Source organism: Manis javanica, chromosome 12 (genome assembly GCF_040802235.1).
Source record: "Manis javanica isolate MJ-LG chromosome 12, MJ_LKY, whole genome shotgun sequence".
NCBI lineage: Eukaryota > Metazoa > Chordata > Mammalia > Pholidota > Manidae > Manis > Manis javanica.
In genome coordinates, this window is record NC_133167.1 from 56104285 (window position 1) to 56130368 (window position 26084).

Below are 26084 nucleotides of genomic sequence, written 5' to 3' on the forward strand. Positions count from 1 at the left end.
AAGGGATCTCTAATTCAATGATCCTTAACCCTGATCAACAACTAAAAGTCAGATCCTCTGCACAGTCCCTCCCCACCAATTATGGTTTAATTGTTCAGGGTGGGACTAGGGAATCAGTACTTAACTACTGATCAATCAGTTCCCGAGAAATTCCAGTGTTAGCAAGGTTGCTGACTACTGTCTGCTCCTGTGAATAACTCACAGTTTCTGTAGATGGAAGAAATACCATCTATACATGCACATCTTTTATCACCGTTCCTCTATAATTTATGGACACAATAACTTAAATACAAACTCACTAAACATTTCATGGAATTAATAGGGGCTCTTTGTGTTTACATGTTTCCTTGTCTGTATGTTCTAAAAAGATAATTACCATTACATGGATGTTCTCAGAAGAGTTAGACCATCTCAGCTATGCAGGACCCAAGGTAGAGTTGAGATTGTAGTTAGAACAAGCATCCTTATAGGTCAAGTCTGTTCTTGGCTTAAGTGTGAGCACTGAACATTTTTACTATAAAGTGTTGGGAGTAGAAGTGTTAAATACAGAGGGGATAAAAGAAATCTTATGTGACGCATCCTTGCTGTGAGTCTGACATAAGATTCTTAGCTCTGGCTTCTGCCTCCGGGAGCCCTGAGTGGCCTCTCTCAGAACATGAAAAGAAGAGGGAACAGATTCCCTTTTGCTTTGAGGCTGCTTATGCCTCTAAATGATGTCCCTTTGGGTCTGGATGGGATTCTTGAGTTCCGTGTGTGTAACTCTCTTCTCGAGGACCTCAAAGCTCAGACTTCTGAAGTTGGTTCTTTCCACGTGTTTAGTGCACCTTGCAGGTGGGACCTGTTTTCTGAGTGTGTTGTGTGGTGTCACATTCAACTCAGGAATTTTCAGAGGAGGCTGCCAAGTGTAAGATTCTGGGTCAGAAATCTATCCATTTGCTGTTCTCTATGTAGCAGGTGCAGATCAGCTCTGTTGCTAAAAGTAAAAATGGCTTTTGGCCCTATGATTTTTGTCTTTAAGTATTAAAAATCATAGCTGAGTGTCACATGGAAAATATATGTCTGCACAAATGGCACTGAGAAGATCCCTGTACTTCTCAAGAGCAGTTTCTTAAAATATCTGAGATGGGAAAAATATTATGACATAAAAATATTTGAAGCAAGAAGAGTCTACCACCCTCATAAGAAACTCATTCCAGATTTTAACAACCTTATTAAAGAAGCCCTTACTTTAATTTATTAGAAATCTCGCCTGTTGTAGATCATTTCTTGTTCTTTTGTCCTAAGGGAGGTGAATAAAAATTGGACATCATTCTCCATGTGATAGTTCATTATAGACCTGGAGGCATTTGTTAGTTTCCTATTCAAGTTTCCATTTTCAGCAATAAATAGGCCCAGCCTTTCTAATTTCCTACCGGTCCTGCTTCCTCTTTACCTGGCCTTCTGTGTAGCTTTGCTGGTGAGTGTGGTGAACTCCTGAACCTCATGGTAGGTTATTAAACAGAGTCCCTCTTCCTTACCTAAACAGTCTCTACTTTCCATCTTAAGTCCTTTTCCTGAAATTAAAAATAAATATTTATAGGTATGTGTGTGTGTGTGCAAACATACACACACACACATCAAATTACTTTGGTGGCAATACCCCCATGTGGATGGCTCATAATCAACTAAACCTTAAAATGCCCACAAGAGAATTCTTATTCTCCACTCAAAACCTCTTCTGCCTGGTGTTCCCCAGTCATGAATTGCTCTGCCACTCACCCAGGTACCTGCACCGAACATATGGAGTGTTTTTTTGGCTTCTCTAACACTAATAATCTTTCATCAATTAAATCAGCAAGTCCTATTGATTCTACCTTCTAAATATCTTTCAACTCAGTCCATTTCCCACCACCCCTACGACCACTAACCACCATCCCAGCCCAGACATGGTTTATCTCTCATCTGGATATTTTGCTTCCAATCTATTCTTTGCATGTAAGCCAGTGGTCATCTTGAAATGAAGAGTCAGTCGCAGTACTCCAACCCACCTTCTTAAAACCCTCTAGCGATGCCCTTCTGCTACAATCGATGTACAATTCTAAATCTAATCACTAAGCACCCCTTCATCAGTGTCCAGCTCTTTCCTGTCTCAGCTCTGATTCTCCCCTTGAGAGCCATCTTCAGCTTCCTTCATTTCCTCAAATTCATCAGCTTTCTTCTGCTTCTGGGTTTTAGATACAATTCCAGCTTCCTGGGTATTTTTCCTTTGGGTGTCAACTTAAACACTTTGCTTTTATGGGGAAATTTTTTCTGACCCCCTGGCTAGGTCCACACTATCCTGTGTTTCTCTTATTATTATACTCGCTTGTGGTCATCACTTGAACAAAATCTATTTTTTGTCTTCTCTTTTAAAACTTTACTTCCCTCTGTAACATCAGAGTAATATGTCCCTTTGTCTAATTATTTTCCTAGCTTTCTTCTCCTGCAATTAATTTATAACTCCACTTTGGGTCCATCTTTCTTCATTTTTTAAAATTGGAGAACTAATACAAAGATTAATGTACATTAGGAAAATGTGCAATTTTATCAACTCTTCTGACTTCCTATTTGATGGATTATACAAGTTTTAAGTTAATTTGTGAGACATATTCCATAAGGAGTGTACTGAAGACATGGACAAAGCATGTTTTAAGATGCATTATTTTTTTTAAAAATCACCAAGACTTAATGAAATAAGTCTTTCTTTCCAGCTTTAATTTGGAAGATTAACATCACATTTATCAACATAAATATTTTTTATTCTCGAGTTATAAGTTTATCAGGTGAGTGTGAAGAGTTGGACAGAAGGTGGGGTGAGTTAATGACATTTTTGTGCCCCTGGTCATGCTGAAGCTTCCCATGTCCGTTCTTCTCAGGTGGCATTGAGTATTTTGGCAATGAGTACCCCACGGTCTTGGAGGCTGGTCTACTCAGAGTTGGACTTTGGTGGGTGGGGCCTTAATTCAGAGATGCAAACTATCGCAAAGGTGAGAGCAGACAAGCCATGCCTACCCCAGAGTGGATTTTCAAGTCCCGTCTAACAGGGCCCACATCACTGGTATGCAACCACCAGAATATGTGCCAGTCTCCTTGTTCCTTGCCATTTTAAGGCTTTTCCTATCAATGAATTTTATGATGTCTCTGTCTACTAGGCTCTGTATCATCTAGGACAATAGTTCTCATGTGACACACCTTCTATCAGCATTTAAAAATTACCAACGATCTGACTGATTCAATTTGGGATGGGGTGGAGCCCAGGCACTGGTGTTTTGAAACTTTCTCAGGTAATTCTCCCATGCAGCCAGGGTGGAGAACCATTGATGTAGGTCACAGAATGCACCTTACCTTGTTTAATAAACTGATGTATCAACCTTCTTGGCCTTCTTTATATGTAGACTCTCATTTTTATCTTGAACTCCCCCATTCTAGTATATGGCACTTCTGTCCATATAGTTTCTCAAATTGAAAACTGAGATTCATTCTTCTTCTTTAGTTCCCCATCCTCAGTCATTCCATCAGAAAGTACTCGACTTTCCGTGTATCTGCCTACTCCTTACCTTCACTGCCTTTGTCTTAACCCAATCAATCCTCTTGGCTTACCTCGACCACTGAAATTTCTTAACTGGTTTCTCCTATTTCAATCCATATCACCTTCCACTAGATTCTTAATTTTTAAAAAATGGTCTTAAACATTTTATTATAAAATATTTCAAACATTTAGATAAGAATAGGCCATTAAGGTTTGTAAAACATTAGCATACTAGATGTACTTTACAGTTTTGTTTTTTTTTTGACGAAGGAAAAGTGCGTTCGAGTTGAAGTCTCCTTTATACCCTCTCCCCAGTGCCATTTCCTCTCTTCTTCCCCAGAGGCAACTGCTTTATAAATTTAGAGTTTATTATTACCATGTGTGCCTTATACTTTTGCTATCTCTTTGAATTCATACATATTATTTAGTATTGTTTTTAAGTATTAGTAGTTTCATTTAGATGATATCAGATTGCGTTTTGTTTGTTTCACTTAACATGTTTTTTATGTTTGCTCTGATTAAACAAATAGCTTTAGTTTATTCATTAAAATTGTTGTATACTATGCTATCAAAACAAAAGACCATAACTTGTTTATCTATTGACCAACATTCAAATGGTTTCCAATTTTTTCTTTTCATAATTGCTGCATGTCCTTCTTCTGTACACGTGTAAAAGTGTACAAGGAATGAAATGTGCAGCCTTAGGGCCTTTTAAACTTTTCTGTATTTTGAATAATTGCAGTATAATCTTAAAAAAAACCCTGTTACTCAAAAAAATATTATGGAGCATCTACAATATGCCTGCATGAAACAGTAAACAAGGGAGACAAAATCTTTGCTGACTTAGATATGGTATCCTAGTGGGGAAGAGCAAGTAAACGAATAAGATGATTTCAGAGAATGCTGTATAAGGAAGCACACCATTCTTCTGCTTCAAAATATTCAATGATTTTCCACTGCATTTAGGATTAACGTATCTCCTCTCCAGGCCTGTAACACTCACTACGGTCTGGCTCTGACTCCCTTTTCCAATTTCCCTTGACTCTCTACCTTGCCACATTGACCTGTTAGTTTTCAGAACTTACTAAACTTTTTCCTGATTCTGGACCTTCACGTGCATTGTTCCAGCTCCCTGGGAAGTTCTTCACAACAGTCTTTGTTTAATTCTTACTCATAACTCAAGTCACAACTTACTTGTCCTGTTTGCACAGAGACCTTCCTTGATCCGCATAGAAAATAGGCCCCTTGTATTAAATCCTCTCGGCACCTTGTTCTTCCCCTCAGAGTCGCTCCCCAGAATAGGCGATTCTACATTCTCTAGTCACCTGCCCCACCTGCTAGATCTCAAGCCCATGAACGCAGGGATGGTGCCTCGCTTGCTCCTGCTGTGCTTTCTAGCCCACAGCTTGACACATAACCATTCCTACGTGAATTTCTAAAAAAATTCATACAGATTAGTGTTTTTCTGAAAGTTTGGTTGCAGCCTCATCTTGAGGCGGAGCTTTGGTTCTGCTGGAGTTCTGCTCTCCCTCTCTCCTTCAGGGCTCCCCCCTCCCTAGCGAAGGGTTTAGGGTGGCCTTCCTGGGTCCGCAGACCAGAATCAGGCTTTGCTACAGAGTCTAAGGGCTCCTGTCCTGGTGGTGCCTGGGCCCCCACAAGCCTGTCACCTTGCCTGCAGCCAGACTCCTTAGGCCCTTAGTCGAAGAAATTCGTAGCTCTAGATGCTGTGGACAGCAGTGCTTTGTGCTTGTTTTTTAAGTGACTTTTAACAAGGGAGACCTGAGGGCACCTGGAGGAACCTCTTTTCAGCCCCTGGCCTGAAGCCGTGAGCCTGGATCCAGTTTCTCATCTCCCTTGGAGTATTTTCAGTCTCTGCTACCCTTTCCGGAGTCTTTCCTCTCTCTTTCCTTCCTTCTTTACATTTCTTTTCTTTTCTCCTCATTTCTTTCTTTCATTTGAAAGTTGAAGTATTCAATTACAGTAGCACTATCACAGCTAACCCACTTTATGCTGATACAGTGATATTATCTAGCATGAAGTCTGTGTGCCCTGTTCTCTAATTGTCCCCCGCCTCCACCGTCCAAGGTGCATAACAGTTTCCAATGAAGGATTACATGTTTCATTTAGATTTCAGGTCTCTTAAGTCTTCTTTAAATGAGCACAGCTCCCATGGTTTTATTTTATTTTAAATTGTTTTTGGTCTTTCATAATATTAACATTTTTGAAGAGGCTAGGTTGGGTTTCTGATAGAATAACTAATAATCTGCATTTCTCTTAACTGTCTTTCCCTGAATGCTCAGACTCACATTGCACAGTCTGCAAGAGCTCCTTGTTCTTGATGGTAATGGGTCCTTATTACATCACACCTGCAGGCATGTGATGGTATTTTGTCTATTCATGGTGATGCAGAATTGGATTACTTGTTTCAGGTGGTTTCCTCCAGATCTCTAACTGGTAAAGGTATCTTTTTCTCTTTGAATTTAATAAGGAATCTTTGGAGTAGCACTTTGAGACTATGTAAATATTCTGTTTAACAATAACTTTTCACCCAATGGTATTAGTATTTGTTGATGATCCTTGCTTGTATCCATTATTATATTGGTAGTTGCAAAATAGATGCCATATAATTTTATCATTCCTTTTACATTTTTTAGCTGACACTCTGTAAAGAAGCCTTTTATCACCTCTTTCCCTACCATATATATATATATATTTTTTTAGTATTTTAAAAGATTCTCTATGGGCTTAGATTCTTTTCTCACAGGATCATTTTGACCAGAAGTAAAGTAGTTCTTATCAGCATATTTTTTTCACAGTGCTTAATACATATTTATTATATATTTTTCCTATGTAATACTTCATAGGTAGTTTCTGTATGAAATAACATATTTTAATAAATAGCATAATGTGGAGTTCCATTAAAAACGTTTGCCCTTTCTCCAACTTTGATTTATTATTATAGTCAGATTTAAAGTTTCTCTCTTCATTTACTGTAATTAACAACTTATGGGGGTGATTTGTTTTTATTTATGTTCCTTTGGCAAATTCAACATGAAATTAAATCTGTTATTGTCATTAAAAATCCAAGAGGTGAAGTTCCTAGGGATAAGGTGTCATACACAGAACTACACTTCCTTGTCCTTCTCCCTGACTACAGGGTGCATGTAGTTTATGACCCTCTCTGTCTTATTTTTAGGATCGAAGATTCAATGACGAAATCGACAAACTAACTGGATATAAGACAAAATCTCTATTATGCATGCCTATCCGAAGCAGTGATGGTGAGATTATCGGTGTGGCCCAAGCGATAAATAAGATTCCTGAAGGTGCTCCATTTACTGAAGATGATGAAAAAGTAAGATTTCATGCCTTTTGTGACTTGTGCTCTTTTTCTTGATCACTGATGGCTATTCTCCCTGAAAAGGAGAGGAATTGTGTGAATACTGTTGGATTGGCCCGTTCACAAATCAAGGAGCTTTTTCTCATGTTATATAAAATGTAATGGTTTTTTTTTGATATTTCATAGAAACTGGTATAATTGAAAATAATTACTTCATCTTTTTCTTAGCTTGCTTTTTGTTGCAGCCTCAGTAATAGTCCTATTATTCCCTGGTCTTTATCTTCCTTATAAGTAAGCTTCTTAATTGAGCATTACAGTACTACCATACATGGCCTGGAGGGAAACAGGGGCTATAGGAAGGTGGGCTATGCTTCAGATACTCAGCATTTTCTCAATTACTACAAAGAGTCATTTTCTAAGTTCTTATATAAAAATCTGACTAAAATAAATGTTATTTAATTGTTATTCCAGATTGCTAATAAAAGTAATATTATTTTGGTCCCTGAAGAGCAGTTGACCTGGGTGGAAGTGATGTACATTTTGTTCTGAAATTTTAAGTTCTTTCAGCAGTTATTCATCAGCTCATATCAAAAGAGAGACTCTTTAAAGAGCTGAAATTCTGGCTTTGAAATTCTTACTTTCATATTTAATGTAATCTGGTAGAATATTTTAAAAATTTGAGGTGAAAAACAAATCTCAAATTAGTTTGTTTAAGTTTGATGACTGCCATATTCCTATCTGATTAAAAAAAGGCACTTTATAATTTAACCTTCTGGATGTTAGGTTGTTATTTGCCAGTGCCAATTACTAATGTATTAAATTAATACAAATGTTCTGATACAAAAGGTCAACATAAAATATAAATATAAGGAAACAAGATTTTTAAGTGAAGACCTTTACTGAGGTCATATCTATAGTCATATTTGAACAGCTCAAATCCTGGAGAAGATTTTATAAATTCTTAGAGCATGGTAGGACCTCAGACAATTTCTGACTAATTCAGTAAACAATTACAGTGTGCAAGACACTTGTGTTGGGCCATAGGAAACACAAAGATAAGTCTCAAATGTGTTTTGCCATCCTGGTATTGCACACGGCAGAGGGCAAGATCAGCAATCAGATGTTCTAGGATATGCCACAAGCGGCCAAGGGGGGCTTAGTTCCACTTGAGTAATCTGAAGAGGCTTCTTGTAAAAGACAGCATTTGATCTGACCTCTGAGAAAAAGCACAGGCCTCCATCAGGTGGAGAAAGACAAGTACCAAATGATTTCCCTCATTTGTGGAGTATAACAGCAAAGCAAAACTGAAGGACCAAAGCAGCAGCAGACTCACAGACTCCAAGAAGAGACTAGCAGTTACCAAAGGGGAGGGGTGGGGGAGGATGGGGGGGAAGGAGGGAGAAGGGGATTGAGGGGTATTATAATTGGCACACATGGTGTGGGGGATCATGGGGAAGACAGTGTAGCACAGAGAAGACAAGTAGTGACTCTGTGGCATCTTACTACACTGATGGACAGTGACTGCAAGGAGGTATGGAGGGGGGGACTCGATAATATGGGTGAATGTAGTAACCACATTGTTTTTTCATGTGAAACTGTCATAACAGTATATATCAATAATACCTTAATAAAAAATTTTTTCTTAAATAAATAAAAAACTAGTTTGTCTTTAAAAAAAAAAGCATAGGCCTCCATAAGACAGAACCAGGTAAGACAGTGACATTAAAAAACATAAAATGTAGGCTGCCTCATTCACTATGCAAATGTTTCCATGGAAAGTACAGGTAAATAAAGTATATTTTGTGCATTTTGTACCAAAGATGACAGAGTCCTGTAATAATAGGCCTTTTTTAAGGATTTAGATGAAAGGATCTGAGTTTTGTGTTTTTCCAGACGTAACAGCTACATGCCCACAGAACTCTCAGTTTATGCACAGTTAGTATAGTCCTGCCCCAACTCTGCCCTCTTCATTTAAAGGGATCCTATTATATATTTAATTCTCATCTCTGATTCCATTTATGTTACTTTTTTTACCCTAGACTTTTCTCGGTGGATTGATACTTATGAATAAGGGTTTTCATGGGCTCTGAATGATTCAGATGGAAGGTCTGCACAGGACTTTGTTCTTGTCTTGAACTGCATCAGTGTTTACCTCTACTGAGAATGAAAACTGCGACCGAGTTCCAGTTCAGCTAAGGACGTGTGGCCTGCTTTCTGTGAGCCACTTATCCCTGACTCTGTTTCCTCACCTGTCAACTATACTATTCACTATTTACAGCATAACAATTAAATAAGATCATAAATAACAAACACTTTGCAAAAATATAAGAAACTAGGCAAGTATAAAACATAAATTTTTATTTTTAAATTATCATTTTCCCAAAGAATTTTAAAATGTTCTTCTATATTTGTCATTTATCCCTAGGCGACTTATTTCTTGGATTCAGCCTCATTTAAATATTTCCTTGCTTTAAGTACTATATTTTTCTCCTCTACAATTATCCCATTTACCCACAGTAGAATTTTATTTTTCAGCTTTTACCATTCCCTCAACTGATTTAAAAACCCTACTTTAGTCTTGCTTCTTGGAAGAAGCCTTACCAGTTAGAGCAGGTAGATTGTGGTCATGCAAGTGGTACTGGCTGGAGAGTATTTTATTTCAACTTCTGTATCTGGTTATTGTTCTTTCCTGCAAGGATTCTATACATTATAAACCAAATAGGAATGAGTGATGAGGAAGAAAAGCAGAAAACAAAATTCAGAAATGATTAATGGTAAAGAACAAGATCTAGATACTTTTTCCAAATAAGAGAAGACACTGGCATAATGGCTACATACAGGCCATGTAGTGAACCTACTTGGGTTGTGATTCCACCTCTGCCATAGCCTGTGTAACCTTGGGCAAGTTCCATAGCTTTTCTGTGCCCCAACTTCCTCCTCTTAGAGGAGAGATGAAAATAATAATACTTGCCTTATAAGGGCATCAAGGGATTAAATGAGAGAATACAGCGAAAGAACTTGGAAGAGTGCCTAGTACATCGTAATCCCTCATAAAAAATTAACTTTTACTGACAGCACGTTAGTACATGTGAGATGCAGTCTAGTGTCAGTTAAAAAATTGCCTCTATATAATTTAAGTCTATAAGTTTTTATTAAGCACAATCTATATGCCAGTTCCATTGCTGGAGTTTCAACAATGGAATGAGGGATTTACTGTTTTATAAATTCACAATTATCTGTGTGACTATTAATGCAAATACTGTTTTATTTGGTTGTACAAGATTATGCATATACAAATTTGTGTTCTTATTAATATAAAGTTATTTCCCACATACATGTCTACATGTGAATATAGTCTACATTTGGCATTTTTTATAAAGTTTTTTCCCCCTATATAGCCTAGGTTGCTTAGTCACTGTCTTATTACTTGAAATTTGTGTTCTTTTCAATTTTTCACTAATACAAATAGTATTAGTTCACTGAATGAACATCTTGAAACAATTACTTTTTTTTTGTATTATTTCCTTGGGGTATATTCCAAAGACTGAAATTTCTGAGTCAGACGGCAATAAAAGTTTTATAGCTCTCATTCCAGGTTATCAGACAGCTTTTGGCAGTATTGAACCCATTTACAGTGGTAGCAGCATGCTTATACCTCTTTTCTCAGAGCCCTGCCATCTTTGTTCCATTCTCAGATTAGTTTTCCTGACTCTGCCAGGCAGGCTTCAGACAGCTTCCTTCCACATTAATGGGTACAAACTCCAACAAGAGAAGTTTCATTGTTACCCACAAGCAAAGAAGAGGGAAAGGAAATAGAAGCCCAGTGCTTAGTGTTAGGTGAGGGGTTCTATATCAGATAGAACTTTAAGGCAGGTTCAAGTCTTTGTTTGCTACTTCTTACCTGAGTGACCTTGAGCAAGTTGCTCAATCCCTTTTAGCCTCAGAATGTCCATAATAGGGTTGTTATATAGCTGCTATTTATCATTCACATGGGTAGTGGTAAATTTAATGCCCATTTAGCATAATATGATTTGTATGTCCAATATCTTAAAATGTCAAATTCTACAGACATATCAAACAGTGTTATGTTTGGTGTAATTCCAAAATATTTTGCAGTGTAAGAATCAGCAAGTTGTTTTCTGAGATAAACTGAAAATTAATTATGATATATTCATTTCTGGGCTATTTATGTATCTAACATAACTGTATATAGGATAATAGTATGTTCCTTGAAATTCCATATGTCAGTGGTTGTGCTTATGTCATGTAATGGTTGATGGAAGAGCTTAGAAAGGTCATCAAGTCCATTTTCCACCAGCCCTACCCTCATTCAATATAGGAAGCTTTACCTGACACATGGTCACCCAACCTTTGCCTAAAAACTTCCCTTTAATGACTTTAAAATTATCATGGTCTTTAAAGTTCTTATATAATAAGCAATAATTTTATCAGCAGAGGGTGAACATTTTTGTGAAATATAGTCTACCATATGCAAATAACAATAATTTACATCACATACCAAGAAATTACTAGCATGGTAATTCACACTGGAGATGCAGACAAAGGCGATAATACAGAAGAGATGACTGGAATTTCCTGGTTCACTTCATGGGTTTCCAGCAAATGCACCTGTTTTTCAGTGATATGTATAAATTAGCTGATTTAGGTGGTACGACCAGACTCTTGGTATCCAATTAATCATTTCGTTACTCCTGGGTGAATAAAAGGAGCTATTATTTTGTAGCATAAAATAATGAGACCTGGATGGGAGCAAACATTTGTGATCTGTCAAGAAATATGTGCACTCCAGATGAAACCTGGGACGTGGAAATGAGTGCAGGCTCTTATCTGCCCTTCCCAGATTGCCTATACCTGAACCCCAGAAGAGCCATTTCTTATTGTGGTGTTGCATAAAAAATATGTCTATTTCAGTTACTTTATAACAACATATAAGCAATTGTGGCTTAAATTTCTTCTTTGGCTAATCTCTGTGGGGTTCTTTGGCCTGTGGTCTCTCTTCAGTTCACAGTTTGGAGTGCTCAGCTATCCTGCTGCTCTCCTTTGTGCCAACATGTGCAGACACCCTGCAGAGCTGGGATGCAGCCAGTGAGCATTGCTGCTTAGGGACTGGCCACATCCAGGAACTTGTTATGGGTGATGCTGCGCTGCCAACTGGTTTTGAGGACGGTGCTCAGATGATGCTAATGAGTCTTGAAGAAGATGGAATTCTGTTATTTGCAACAGGTCTAAGACTCACAGAAGCTGGAATTCTGTTATTTGCAACAGGTCTAAGACTCACAGCCAGATAACAGGGAGGATTTCACAAGTTCTTGGCCTTACATTTTTAAACTGCTCCTGATTATGTGAGGGCTGATATTTAGGATATTGGTGAGATGCCACGGGTGCAAAAGGCATTAGAGTTCACTTTAGGAGGAGGAGGAATATTGACTACATCTCACTAATAAAGGGACACATTGGTGGTCGCAGAAGACTGAATGCAGCCCACAGATGTGTGACTTGCATGGAATTTGACTGGCAAAAGATTTTTTTTTGAAATCCTTCAGACATAGCTGCAAGCTATAATTCTGTCATAACAGCCAATCCCCAAACAATAGTCAGCTTAATAAAATCAACTTAATGGGAGAAAGATGGACAGGTTTCTTCTGTCATCTTATGAAGCATTAGGTTCTACACAAAGACACTTTCAAAAAGTTATTTTTTACAAAAAACCTTGTTACAGATGGCTTTGCGGTATTACAACTACTCTGCCAGGCAAGTTTATATGTTTTCTATTAATACTTCATTTTGTTTGGGCGTTCACATGCTAAACAAGCAATGAGTTAACTAACTGAAAGAAGTGGCCCTTGTGTTCTCATCTCATTTTTCTCCCTTTTTCTGCTTATATTCCAACTAAGTTAGATTTTCAAACTTGTTGTGATAAAATTATGATTACAAATCAGTGTTTTGCCAAACAGTTTGAAAAGTTCTGGCAGATGGCTCACGATTTCGAGTCGTATTCGGTCAATAAGATTTCAGTCCTGGGAAAATCCTGGGAAAGTCCTGGGAGACTGAGTCCTGGGATTCAGTCTCAAACTCTTTAGTTGTAATGCTTTATCTGCATTTGAACTGTCTAATCTCTGCATTGTTTGCCTTTTAATGGCTATTCCCGAGGTCCCGTATAGTCACTGTGAAACTACAGGAGCTTCCAAGATGCATTTGTTCATGTTCTGTGTGTTCCCTGGACTATATCTTACTGTGAACTTCAGAAACAAGCTTCTCTAATGAGAGAACTGTTATTGACACAGCACCTGTCCAGCTCAGGTTAAACTTCAGGGAATTTTTTTTCTACTGGAGAACCATTCCTGCAGACTTCTATTCTAGCTCATGTTCTGCCTCTTCTTTAGACAGAGTTTAACTTTGGGATAAGAAGGCCAGTCTGCCAGCCAGGGCCCAGCTTAGCAGTTAGCACTCAACAAAAACTGGTCATTCTGCCCCTGATTTGGTTTTGTGCTTTGCACTTCCACACCTTTAATTATAGAATTTAGCTTTATGATTCTTACCTAATTGCACAAACTTCTTTTCTTCATGCTCTTTCAAAGTGAGTCAAATCCTGGTACCTCAGACTTAAGTAGGCACTACTCCAAAATGATTGTCCTTAACAGTGGTTCCTAGTGTTGTATAGTTTAACATTTTTTCACATCTCCCCAGTGATTACAGTTGGATTTTCACTAACCACTCATTTAGAACATATATAATGACCAAATATTGAGGAAGCTAAAAATAAGTCAATAATACAGCAATTGACAAAACGAAGGACAATACCTAGATAGTGTATGTCTTACTTCACATGCAAATAGTGCTTGCTATGCATGTTGATTTACAGGCCCCTTGCAAAAATTCTGATATCCTCTGATGACTGATACACTGGTATTTGTAATTAGCTGCTTCCTTAGTTTCATTTTTTATTTTGAGCAGTGACCAAAGAAATGATCTTTTTCTGTGTTTTGCAGAACCTTGTAAGGTAGTTTGCATTTAGCAGGAACATGAACTAGTAGGAACACAACATAAATGACTAAATAAGTTACAGGGCTATAACTGCTATGATGTGAAATGGGGAGGACTTAAGTGATCATTAATCCAAACATCATTTTGGGACTAACCATTCATTCATTCACCACTTACTGAGTTGCTACTGAAGAGACACTACTATGCTTGGGGCACTATTCCAAGTACTGGAGTTAAACTGATGATCACAAAATTCCTCCCAGGTTTGATATTCTTGTGGTAAAGACAGGTAATAAACCTATAATATAACCCAGTAAAATAAACATGTGAGTATATAAAATAACCTCAAGTAATGATTAGATGTATACTTTTTTTTGGTCAGAATAATCCTTTTATTTATATTTATTTATTTAAAATTTCTTTATTTATTTTATTAAGATATTATTGATATACACTCTTATGAAGGTTTCACATGAAAAAACAATGTAGTTACTACATTCACCCCTGTTATTGTGTCCCCCCATACCCCATTGCAGTCACTGCCCATCAGTGTAGTAAGATGCCACAGAGTCACTACTTGTCTTTGTGCTACACTGTCTTCCCCTTGAGCCTCCCAAACCATGTGTGCCAGTCATAATACCCCTGAATCCCCTTCTCCCTCCCTCACCACCCCTCCCCTTTGGTAACCGCTAGTCCCTTCTTGGAGTCTGTGAGTCTGCTGCTCTTTTGTTCCTTCACTTTTGCTTCGTTGTTGTTTTCCACAAATGAGGGAAATCATTTGGTACTTGTCTTTCTCTGCCTGGCTTATTACCTGAGCATAATATCCTTCAGCTCCATCCATGTTGTTGCAAATTGTAGAATTTGTTTCTTTCTTATGGCTGAGTAGTATTCATTGTGTAGATGTACCACTTCTTCTTTATCCATTGATCTTCTGATGGCCACTTAGGTTGCTTCCATATCTTAGCTTTTATAAACAGTGCTGCAATAAACATAGGGGTGCGTATGTCTTTTTGAATCTGAGAAATTATATTCTTTGGGTAAATTCCTAGGAATGGAATTCCTGGGTCACATGGTATTTCTATTTTTAGTTTTTTGAGGAACCTCCATATTGCTTTCCACAATGGTTGAATTAGCTTACATTTCCACCAGCAGTGCAGGAGGGGTTCCCTTTCTCCACATCCTCGCCAGCATTTGTTGTTCTTAATCTTTTCGATACTGGCCATCCTAAATGGTGTGAGGTGATATCTCATTGTGGTTTTTATTAGCATTTCCCTGATAATTAGTGATGTGGAGCATCTTTTCATGTGCCTATTGGCCATCTAAATTTCTTTTTTGGAGAATTGTCTGTTCATATCTTCTACCCATTTTTTAATAGGGTTATTTGCTTTTTGGGTGTTGAGGCGTGTGAGTTCTTTATCGGATATGTCATTTACAAATGTATTCTCCCATACTGTAGCATGCCTTTTTGTTTTGTTGATAGTGTCCTTTGCTGTACAGAAGCTTTTAAGTTTGATGTAGTCCCATGTGTTCATTTTTACTTTTGTTTCCCTTGCTTGAGGAGATGCATTCAGAAAAAGCGGCTCATGTTTATATTCAGGAGATTTTTGCCTATGTTATTTTCTAAGAGTTTTATGGTTTATGACTTACATTCAGGTCTTTGATCCATTTCAAGTTTACTTTTGTGTATGGGGATAGACAATAATCCAGTTTCGTTCTCTTGCATGTAGTTGTCCAGTTTTGCCAACACCAGTTATTGAAGAGGCTGTCATTTCCCCATTCTATGTCCATGGCTACTTTATTGTATATTAATTGACCATATGTACTTGGGTTTATATCTGGGCTCTCTAGTCTGTTCCATTGGTCTATGGGTCTATTCTTGTGCCAGTAGCAAATTGTCTTCATTACTGTGGCTTTGTAGTAGAGCTTGAACTCAGGGAGTGTAATCCCTCCAGCTTTATTCTTACTTCTCAAGTTTGCTTTGGCTATTCTGGGTCTTTTGCGGTTCCACATGAATTTTAGAATAATTTTCTCTAGTTTGTTGAAGAATGCTGCTGCTATTTTGATAGAGATTGCATTGAATTAGTAGATTGCTCTAGGCAGGATGACCATTTTGACAATATTAATCTTCCTGTCCATGAGCACAGGATGTGTTTCCATTTATTGGTGTCTTCTTTAATTTCTCTCATGAGTGTCTTGTAGTTTTCAGTGTCTAGGTGTTACACATCCTTGGTTAGGTTTATTCCTAGGTATTTTATTCTTTTTGATGCAATTGTGAGTGGAATTGTTTTCCTGATTTCTCTTTCTGTTAATTCATCATTAGTGTATAGGAATGCAACAGAGTTTTGTATATTAATTTTGTATCCTGCAACTTTGCTGAATTCAGATATTAGATCTAGTAGTTTTGGCATAGATTCTTTAAGGTTTTTAATGTACAATGTCAGGCCATCTGCTAACAGTGACAGTTTAACTTCTTTTTTCCAATCTGGACGCCTTTTATTTCCTTGTGTTGTCTGATTGCTGTGGCAAGGACCTCCAGAACTATGTTGAATAAAAGTGGGGAGAGTGGGCATCCTTGTCTTGTTCCCGATCTTAAAGGAAAGGCTTTCAGCTTCTCGCTGTTAAGTATGATGTTGGCTGTGGGATTGTCATATATGGCCGTTATTATGTTGAGGTACTTGCCCTCTATGCCCATTTTGTTGAGAGTTTTTATCATGAATGGATGTTGAATTTTATCTAATGCTTTTTTGGCATGTATAGAGATGATCATGTAGTTTTTGTCCTTTTTTTTGTTGATGTGGTAAATGATGTTGGTGGATTTTCTAAAATTGTACTATCCTTGCATCCCTGGAATAAATCCTACTTGATCATGATGGATGATCTTTTTGATATATTTTTTAATTTGGTTAGCTAATGTTTTGTTGAGTTTTTTGCAACTATGCTATCAGGGGTATTGGTCTATAATTTCCTTTTTTGTGGTGTCTTTGCCTGGTTTTGGTATTAGGGTGATGCTGGCCTCATAGAATGAGTTTGGAAGTATTCCTTCTTCTTCTACTTTTTGGAAAACTTTAAGGAGGATAGGTATTAGATCTTCACTAAATGTTTGATAAAATTTAGTGGTGAAGCCATCTGGTCCAGGGGTTTTGTTCTTAGGTAGCTTTTTGATTATCAATTCAATTTTGTTGCTAGTAATTGGTCTGTTTAGATTTTATGTTTTTTTATGGCTTAGCCTTGGAAGGTTGTATTTTTGTAGAAAGTTGTCCATTTCTTCTCAGTTATCCAGTTTGTTAGCATATAATTTTTCATAGTATTCTCTAATAATTCTTTGTATTTCTGTGGTATCTGTAGTGATTTTTCCTTTCTCATTTCTGATTGTGTTTGTGTGCGTAGACTCTCTTTTTTTCTTGATAAGTGTGACTAGGGGTTTATCTATTTGTGTTTATTTTCTTGAAGAACCAGCTCCTGCTTTCATTGATTCTTTCTATTGTTTTATTCTTCTCAATTTTATTTATTTCTGCCCTAATCTTTCTTATGTCCCTCCTTCTACTGACTTTGGGCCTCATTTGTTCTTCCTTTTCTAGTTTCATAAATTGTGAGTTTAGTGTTCATATGGGATTGTTCTTCTTTCCTGAGGTAGGCCTGTATTACAATATACTTCCCTCTTAGCACTGCCTTTGCTATGTCCCACAGATTTTTGTGTTGTTGAATTATTGTCATTTGTCTCCATATATTGCTTGATCTCTGTTTTTATTTGGTCATTGATCCATTTGTTTTTTAGGAGCATGTTGTTAAGCCTCCATGTGTTTGTAGGCTTTTTCGTTTTCTTTGCGAAATGAAATAATGAATAATGAAATAATTTATTTCTAGTTTCATACCCTTGCGGTCTGAGAAGCTGGTTGGTAAAATTTCAATCTTTTTGAATTTACTGAGGCTCTTTTTGTGGCATAGTATATGATCTGTTCTTGAAAATGTTGCATGTGCACTTGAGAAGAATGTGTATCCTGCTGCTTTTGGGTGTAGAGTTCTGTAAATGTCTGTTAGGTCCATCTGTTCTAGTGTGTTGTTCAGTGCCTGTGTGTCCTTACTTATTTTCTGTCTGGTTGATCTGTCTTAGGAGTGAATGGTGTGTTGAGGTCTCCTAGGATGACTGCATTGCATTCTATTTCCCCTTTTAGTTCTGTTAGTATTTGTTTCACATATGCAGGTGCTCCTGTGTTGGGTGCATAGATAATTATAATGGTTATATCCTCTTGTTGGATTGACCCCTTTTTCATTATGTAATGTCCTTCTTTGTCTCTTGTGACTTTCTTTGTTTTAAAGTCTATTTTGTCTGATACAAGTACTGCAACTCCTGCTTTTTTTTCTCCCTATTAGTTGCATGAAATATCTTTTTCTATCCCTTCACTTTTAGTCTGTGTATGTCTTTAGGTTTGAAATGAGTCTCTTGCAGGCAGCATATAGTTGGATCTTGTTTTTTTATCCATTCAGTGACTCTATGTATTTTGATTGGTGCATTCAGACCATTTACATTTAGAGTGATTATTGATAGGTATGTATTTATTGCCATTGCAGGCTTTAGATTCATGGTTATCAAAGGTTCAAGGGTAACTTCCTTATATCTAAGAGTCTAACTTAACTCTCTTAGTATGCTATTACAAACATAATCTAAAGGTTCTTTTTTTAACCCCTCCTTTTTCCCCTCCTTCATTCTTTATATATTAGGTATAATATTCTGTACTCTTTGTCTATCCCTTTGTATTACCTCTGGTGACAGCTCTTTAACCTTAGGAACACTTTGCTATAGCAGTCCCTCCAAAATATACTGTTGAGATGTTTTGTGGGAGGTAAATTCTCTCAGCTTTTGCTTATCTGCAAATTGTTTAATTCCTCCTTCAAATTTAAAGGATAATATTTCTGGATAAAGTATTCTTTCTTGGTTCCAGGCCCTTCTGCTTCATTGCATTAAATACATCATGCCACTCCCTTCTGGCCTGTAAAGTTTCTGCTGAGAAGTCTGATGATAGCCTGATGGGTTTTCCTTTGTATATGATCTTTTTCTCTCTCTGGCTGCTTCTAATGGTGTGTCCTTATCCTTGATCTTTGCCATTTTAATTATTATATCTCTAGGTGTTGTCCCAGATTGGGGAAGTTTTCAGCAATTACTTCCTCAAAGACAGTTTCTATCCCCATTCTTTCTCTTCTTCTTCTGGTACCCTTATAATATGAATATTGTTCCATTTGTATTGGTCACACAGTTCTCTCAGTATTCTTTCATTCCTAGAGATCCTTTTTTCTCTCTGTGCCTCAGCTCTTTGTATTCCTCTTCCCTAGTTTCTATTTCATTTATCATATCCTCCACTGTATCTAATCTGCTTTTAAAGAGCTCCTTCGTGCTCTTCAACAATTGGATCTCCATCCTAAATTTGTTCCTGAGTTCTTGGATATTTTTCTGTACCTCCATGTGCATGTTAGTGATTTTTATTTTGAAATCTATTTCAGGAAGATTTATTAATTCAGTCTCACTCAGTCCTTTCTCTGGTGTTGAGATTTTGCTTTGAACCAGGTTCCTTTGATGTTTCATATTTGTATGTGGCACCCTCTAGTGCCCAGAAGCTCTACTCTCTGGAGCTGCTTGGCCTCTGGAGCAATGTCGGTGATTGCAGGGAAGTATTGCTGGTGCCTGGTGGGGGAATGAAAGATGTGTTTCCTGTTTCCCAGCTGTTATGCCTGTCTCCACTGCCAGGACCAATGGGCCGAACACAGAGTTCTACACCTCTATACTTTGTCTTTGTAGCTGCCAGTAGGTGGGGCTTCCCTCTGGCTGGTCTCACACCAGGAGAGGTTCTTCTGGTTTTCGAGCCAGGTGCAGGCTAGCTGGGAGGAAGGCACCGCATTCTGTGTATCACTTTTGGGGCCTTGGAGCTGTGCAGCTAACCAGGGGGAAGGAGCACCTAAAGATCATTTAAGTTCCCAACCTGCTGGGCAGAGTGCACCTGAACAATTTTGTTTATCTGTCCTTTCTCCTGAGCAGTAAGCTCTGTGCAATCCTTGCCCCTTTAGTAGCCCTCTCGCTGTTAGGAAGTCTCTCAGACTGCCAGTCCAGCTTAGCTGGATATGAATTCCTGTTTTCCACAAGCAGCTGGAATCTCAGTCTCTCCAGGTATTCTGCCTGTCTTTGCTATCCAACCCCATTAATCACCAGAGCACCATGTAATGTAGGGTCGTGCTCCCAGAGCAGATCTCCAGGGTAGGTGTTCAACAGTCCCAGGCCTCCACTCCCTCCCCACTCTGTTGCTCTTCCTCCCACCCATGAGCTGTGGTCAGGGAAGGGCTTGGGTCCTGCTGGGTCACCACTTTGGTACATTACCCTGTTCTGTGAGTTTCACTTTTTATTCCAGGTGTTTGCAGTCTGGTGCAGCCCTCTCTCCTGTTGCTCTTTCAGGACTAGTTGTATTAATTATGTTTTTGTATTATATGTGATTTTAGGAAGAGGTCTCTGTCTCACCTCTCACACCACCATCTTTAATCTAGAATAATCTAGATATATAATTTTTGTAATTTAGAATTCAACATTTTTTTCTGTAACTTTTATTAATATGAGTGTACTTCAGTTTAGGTAATATCAAATAGGATCTAAAATAGGACCTCTCACTAGGAGCAGCATTTGACCCAAAGCCCTTTCTTAGAGAACTGTGGTAAGTTGGGTTAGGCTTTTCAACAGAATCACTTTCTTTTTTCCTCTCTATTCTCGTGTTCACAGAAGGTGTGTGTCCCTGTCGGCTGCCTTAAGCGCTAAGCTTGAAATACAATAAAGCGTTGTTTTTTTACTGTATTCACCTCAGGCATCTTTGTGCCACATCTTGTGAGTATCACGCTGTAAGGATAGCATCTGTTATCACCTGAACTGGGGAAGTGAAGAGACTCAGTGCTCTCAGTCTGATACAGCCTTGTTCTAGATACATAGTGCTGGGCGCCCAACAGTCTGGGGCTTCTGGAAGAGAAAGGGTGGGGCTGAGAGGAGCTCACTGCATTCTGATTCAGGGACCAGCTTTTAATAACTGACAGGACATGAAATAGTCTTTTAGTCAGGCTATTTCTGAAAGTACAAGATGACAGAAACTTTTTATAAACTCTGTCTCTGATTTATGCAGGGTTTGGGCCAGGGAGATTGATCTGCAATTATATTAGAAATAACACATAGATAAGAAAGAAATAAGTTGACGGGAAGAATTATTATTAAAGAACTAGAAGGATTTTGTGGTTTCTTGTTTATTGAAGATTTCAAATTAAGACAGATAAATGTCTTCTTTGAGTAACTAGTGTTACTGTCTGAAGAAAACAGCAAGGTTGCTTCTTTTCCCCTTAGAGTACAAACAACAAAAAAAGGAAAAACTAAAATCACACATAGTCCTAAGTTTCTAATAATACTGTTCATATTCTCAGTTATTTCCTTATTTATTTATTTATTTATATTTACTTAATATTTCTTTATTTTTACCTATAAATAGAGGTACATTTTCAAATCGTCATTGTAGTATACGTGATATTTTCTTATGCTTTAAACTACTCTTCAAGGACTCAATTTGAATGTATTCATTATATTCTATCATGTAATTATACAATAGTTTATTTAATAATTTTATTCCTCAGACTTTAGGTTATTTCCAGTCATGTTACATTAAAACTACAATTAATGAACAACTTTATAAATAAATCTTGGACCACATCTTAGGTCCAATTAAATCGCTGTTTTGTAGGTCAAAAATATGGTAATTTCCTATGATTCAAACTGATGTTTAGGATTACTGGGTCAAGATGTTTTAACATTAATTTTATATAACAGCCTTATTGAGATATAATTCATATAGCATACAATTCACCTATTTAAAGTATACAATTAAATGGTTTTTAGTATATTTGTAGAGATGTGTAACCATCACCACACTTGATTTTAGAACTTTTGCACCACCCCAAAAGAAACTCCATATCCAATAGCAGTCATTCTCCATTTACCTCTAGCTCTCCCAGTCTGAGGCAACTACAAATCTACTTCCTGTCTCAATGGATTGACCTATTTTGGACAAGTCATATAAGTGGAATCATATAATATGTGATCCTTTATGATTGACTCCTTTTACTTAGCATAATGTTTGCAAGATTTATCCATCTTGAGTATGTGTCCGTGCTACTTCATTTCTTTTTGTGGCTGAATAATATTCCATTATAGGGATATTTCCTGGACAGCATAATTTCCTGGAAAGTAGGGTAACAAGTAGTGTAACAAGCTACTAATTTCATGAGCGAAGGTCCATTTCTAACACTAGCAGAGCCCTGCGCTGGTAATGGCAAGTGCAGGTTTCTGGAGCACTTGTGATGGTACAGCTTTCTGATTACTCCTGGAGGGTAAAAGCTTGATAGGGAAACAGTTTGCTTGTCAGTGGCACATTAAACCTACCCTCTCCTCCACATGCACACATAATTTCACATTATCTTTGCTGAAGAATTTTAAACAAATTATAGACATCAAAAGAGCATGTGGTATTTCTCAGTGTTTGTTTTTCTTCTTAGAAGAGACAACAAGGAAATAACGGAAACCATTTATCACGTGCCTGCTCTATGATGGGTGCATTGCGTACACTGTCTCATTTAAACCCCATAATCTTAGGAGTGATTCTTATCACCCTTATTTTGTAGATGGGAAAACTGAATGTGAGAGATTTTAATAATGTACCCAGGATCCCTTGGCTTGTACATGGCGGAGCTAGACATTGTGTCGCCTGTCTGTCTTTCCACGGCATGTAGGAATGTCTGCTGGATAGTCATTATTTTCCTTTCAGGTCATCTTCATTGAGGGAATCATGAATACATAGATCATGCTGTATGCAGTGCACATGGATAGATGGTTTAAAAATGTGAGATTCTATGTTGAATAAATATTTTATTTATTTACATATTTAATGAATTTCGGGGGGAATGTGTGGTTGAGTAAAATATTATTTCTAAATTACATTACCTAGTAGCATTTAAGCCTTTCATAAATATTTGTAACCAAGTTTGAGCTTTATGTCTGCAAGAAAAATAGAAAACCTAACAGGCTAAAAAAATTCTGAAAAAGCAATGATGGCTTTGTATACACAATTATGAAATGGATAATTTACTATTTTCCTTCTATTCCATTTTTGTGTTTTCACTCGTAAATAACAAAACATTTTATAACCTGTGGTTTTTAATGTATTTTTCCCTCCTGAGAATGAAAAGGAGGTGAGGATCAGTCTAACTGTAGCTTTCTTTCACTGTACAAAATCATGCTTCAAGCCAGAATTTGAAGGTAGTGTTCGATTTCACTGAGCAGAGAAGTGAAGTGTTCCAGTATAAATCACCCTGTAGCCTCTTCAGGGTTTTGTTTTTTTGTTTTTGTATGTTTAGCAAGATTATGAAGTATGCTGCTGCTTAAATGAAGCTACATTATATTCCTTGTTGGAGAGTTTCAGATAGAAGATAAGATGATGTTGTAGCATACTTCTTAATTTTTATTTTTAACAATGTGTTAATTTTTAGAATATACTTGGATGTTTATTTTTTCCATTTCTTCTTTCAGTATTGGAGGTAGAAATGAGATAATTTCTTTTTGTCATTTTCCATTATATCCTTTTATTTCTCCCACATGCACCCTGGATAATATCCTGGCTAGATATGATGGTAGGCTGTTTTCAGTGGCAGATTCTGATTCCATTGCCAATCCACAATGTTAAGGAGCAGTGCCCCCACCCCCTTCATATTCTGTACACTCTATCTAGAAATGAGAAAGAGTCCCAAAGGTAGGCACCACTATATTACCCGAGCAGACAGCAGGGTCCCCCCAGGGAGACCTTGAGCTGGAGTGAGAGTGTGCTAAGAGGGGGAGAAAATAATGAACAGTTTTGAAAAATGAGGTTATGTAAGTTAGAGCTGCCCAGAGATGCTCTGAGGGTCTATTAGACACAGTTCTTGAAAGGGGTTTAAATGAAACTAAAATGCAATAATATAATTCTCACTGGAGAGAATTTAAAATGATTCCTCACTAGAATTAATTGACAGCACCAGAAGGCTGGAATGTGCTTTGTCCATCTGAAAAACATGTTTGATGCTTTGGAAGAATTGTTGTCTGTGACATACAATAAATGACTGGGAAATCAGTACCTTTTCTTTAATGGTGCCACCCAGTGTTTAATAGCACTGAGTAATATGTCCAGCATAGCATCTGGGAAGTCTTAACTCTATCTTTAGTGCTTGATAATTTGGTGCTTGATAATAGTGCTTGCTTTCCAAAATTGTCCGTATCTATATCCTTTGTATCTCTTAAAAAAAAAAAAACGTTTTTAATTGATTTTGAAAGTCCTTGAATAATGATATCAATTTTGTTTCTCAGTGGTTCTTGTGGTTTAATGTAACTGAAATTTGTTCTAGATATTTTGTCCAACTTTCTATTTCCAAACCCAGAATAAGGCTTCAAATTATTCCATGAATTATTCTCCCCTGTCATGAAGACAGAGAATCCCAGTCCTTGAATGAACCTTTAAGTATCCGTTATTCCTTTTTCAGTTTGACATGATACCTTTGACAAACTTGCAGTTTGACATGATACCTTCATGATTATAATAGTCATAGGGCATCATTGGAGTTTCGCTGTCCCTATTCTTTTAACCTCTGAGACAGGGTGATGGGAATTACTGTCTCTTTGAGACTGAAAATAAATTTGTTTTGCTCTAGATCCAGAATATCCATTGTTTCAAGATTTGATTCTGATGCTTATGGCTTGTCATGGGTGTTTCTATTGCTTTATGCTTTAAAGACCCATCCAGCTAAAAACAAAACTGTACAAACTATGGCAAACTTCTGGTTTGCAGCATGAATTTCTTAAGAGAAAACTGGAAATATTCCTTTCTTGTCTTTAAATTGTTGCTGGGGGAAGATTATGCACAGATCATTGGGTTAAAGCAAGGGTTATTTTTCCCTCTGCCATGCACAGAGTCATAAGCATTCTCTTTGAAATTACATCTTCACCAGGACCAGTATATAAAACACAGTTCTATTTGTGCTAGAAGTACAAGGTCACAGCCATTCACCTGGAAGATGACCGTTCACAACTATTCCCAGAAAAATACTGTGGAAAAATACTCTCTTCTCTTCATGGTTCAATGATGTGAAACGTTTATATTACACTTGTTATGGGTTCTAAAGGCAGGGAGCTCATCCAACAGATAGACTTGTCAGTCTGGTGCTATTTATTTAGGAAGACAGTCAGCTGCAAGATGGTAGAGTACATGCTGGGTAAACAGTTCATTACATTTGCTATCCTAGAAGCTATTGGAAGCATCAGTTATTATAATAACATCAAAATTTGCATTTGTGGAGACTTTAATCTTCACACATAGGTTAACTCATGTGATTCTGTCAATATTCTCATGAGATAGGTAAGACAATTGTTAAATTTTTTATTATAGATAAGGCAACTGCAGTCTGTCTTGTATAGCAAGAAGTTAATAGTGGAACTGTCCGTTCCTGTCCTTCTTCCTGACATCTTATGTTTTGTAAACAGAATAGTGACTATTCCCATTATTTAGAAAGAGGAGAACTCAAAGAAAGGAGGGTCCATTGGGTTAATTGTAGAAATGATGCCTTTAATAAGCCAGAATATACAGCTAACCAATCAGTAGGAAATGGAAGATGGTGACAATGAAACCACAGTTTTATTTGATATACAATGAGCTTGTTAAAGAGATAAAGGTGACATAGGAATCTTAACTGGTAAATCCTTGTGGAAAATTGTTAACCATCTGCTCTGAATGCATGGAATTCATAGAAAACAAAGATACATTAGGAATTGTTCTGTTCAGACTCTCACTTTACAACTTAAAAAGGAAAAAAGAGGTTCAGAGATTTGTAATGATTTGCTCCAGGTCACATAATTAGAAAATGGCAGAGCTGAGAAATGATAAGTCTGTGTCTTTAAACTCCAGTGTTTCTGGGTCTTACTGTATTCCATGCAAATGTTTGGCTCCTTACGTGTAGGGGGTCAGACAACGGTGGTAGTCGCATTCAATTCTGTAGTTCTTTGGTGGGCAACACCACATGGGATAGCTCCATTTCGTGGGTAGGGAATTCCTGGTTGAGGTGCATCCCCAGAAACAGTCAGTATGTCTGTGGGTCCTATGT

The 26084-nt window shown here is 37.4% G+C and overlaps 1 protein-coding gene across 2 annotated transcripts in view; it reads left to right on the forward strand.

Moving 5' to 3' along the window:
* The window catches only part of PDE11A (phosphodiesterase 11A), a 387045-nt gene that overhangs the window by 41158 nt on the left and 319803 nt on the right, over positions 1-26084 (forward strand). For both annotated transcript variants that reach the window (XM_073218656.1, XM_073218657.1), the window contains exon 2: positions 6744-6902. In XM_073218656.1, coding sequence (XP_073074757.1) covers positions 6744-6902 — 159 coding nt within the window. The remainder of the gene's footprint in view (positions 1-6743; positions 6903-26084) is intronic.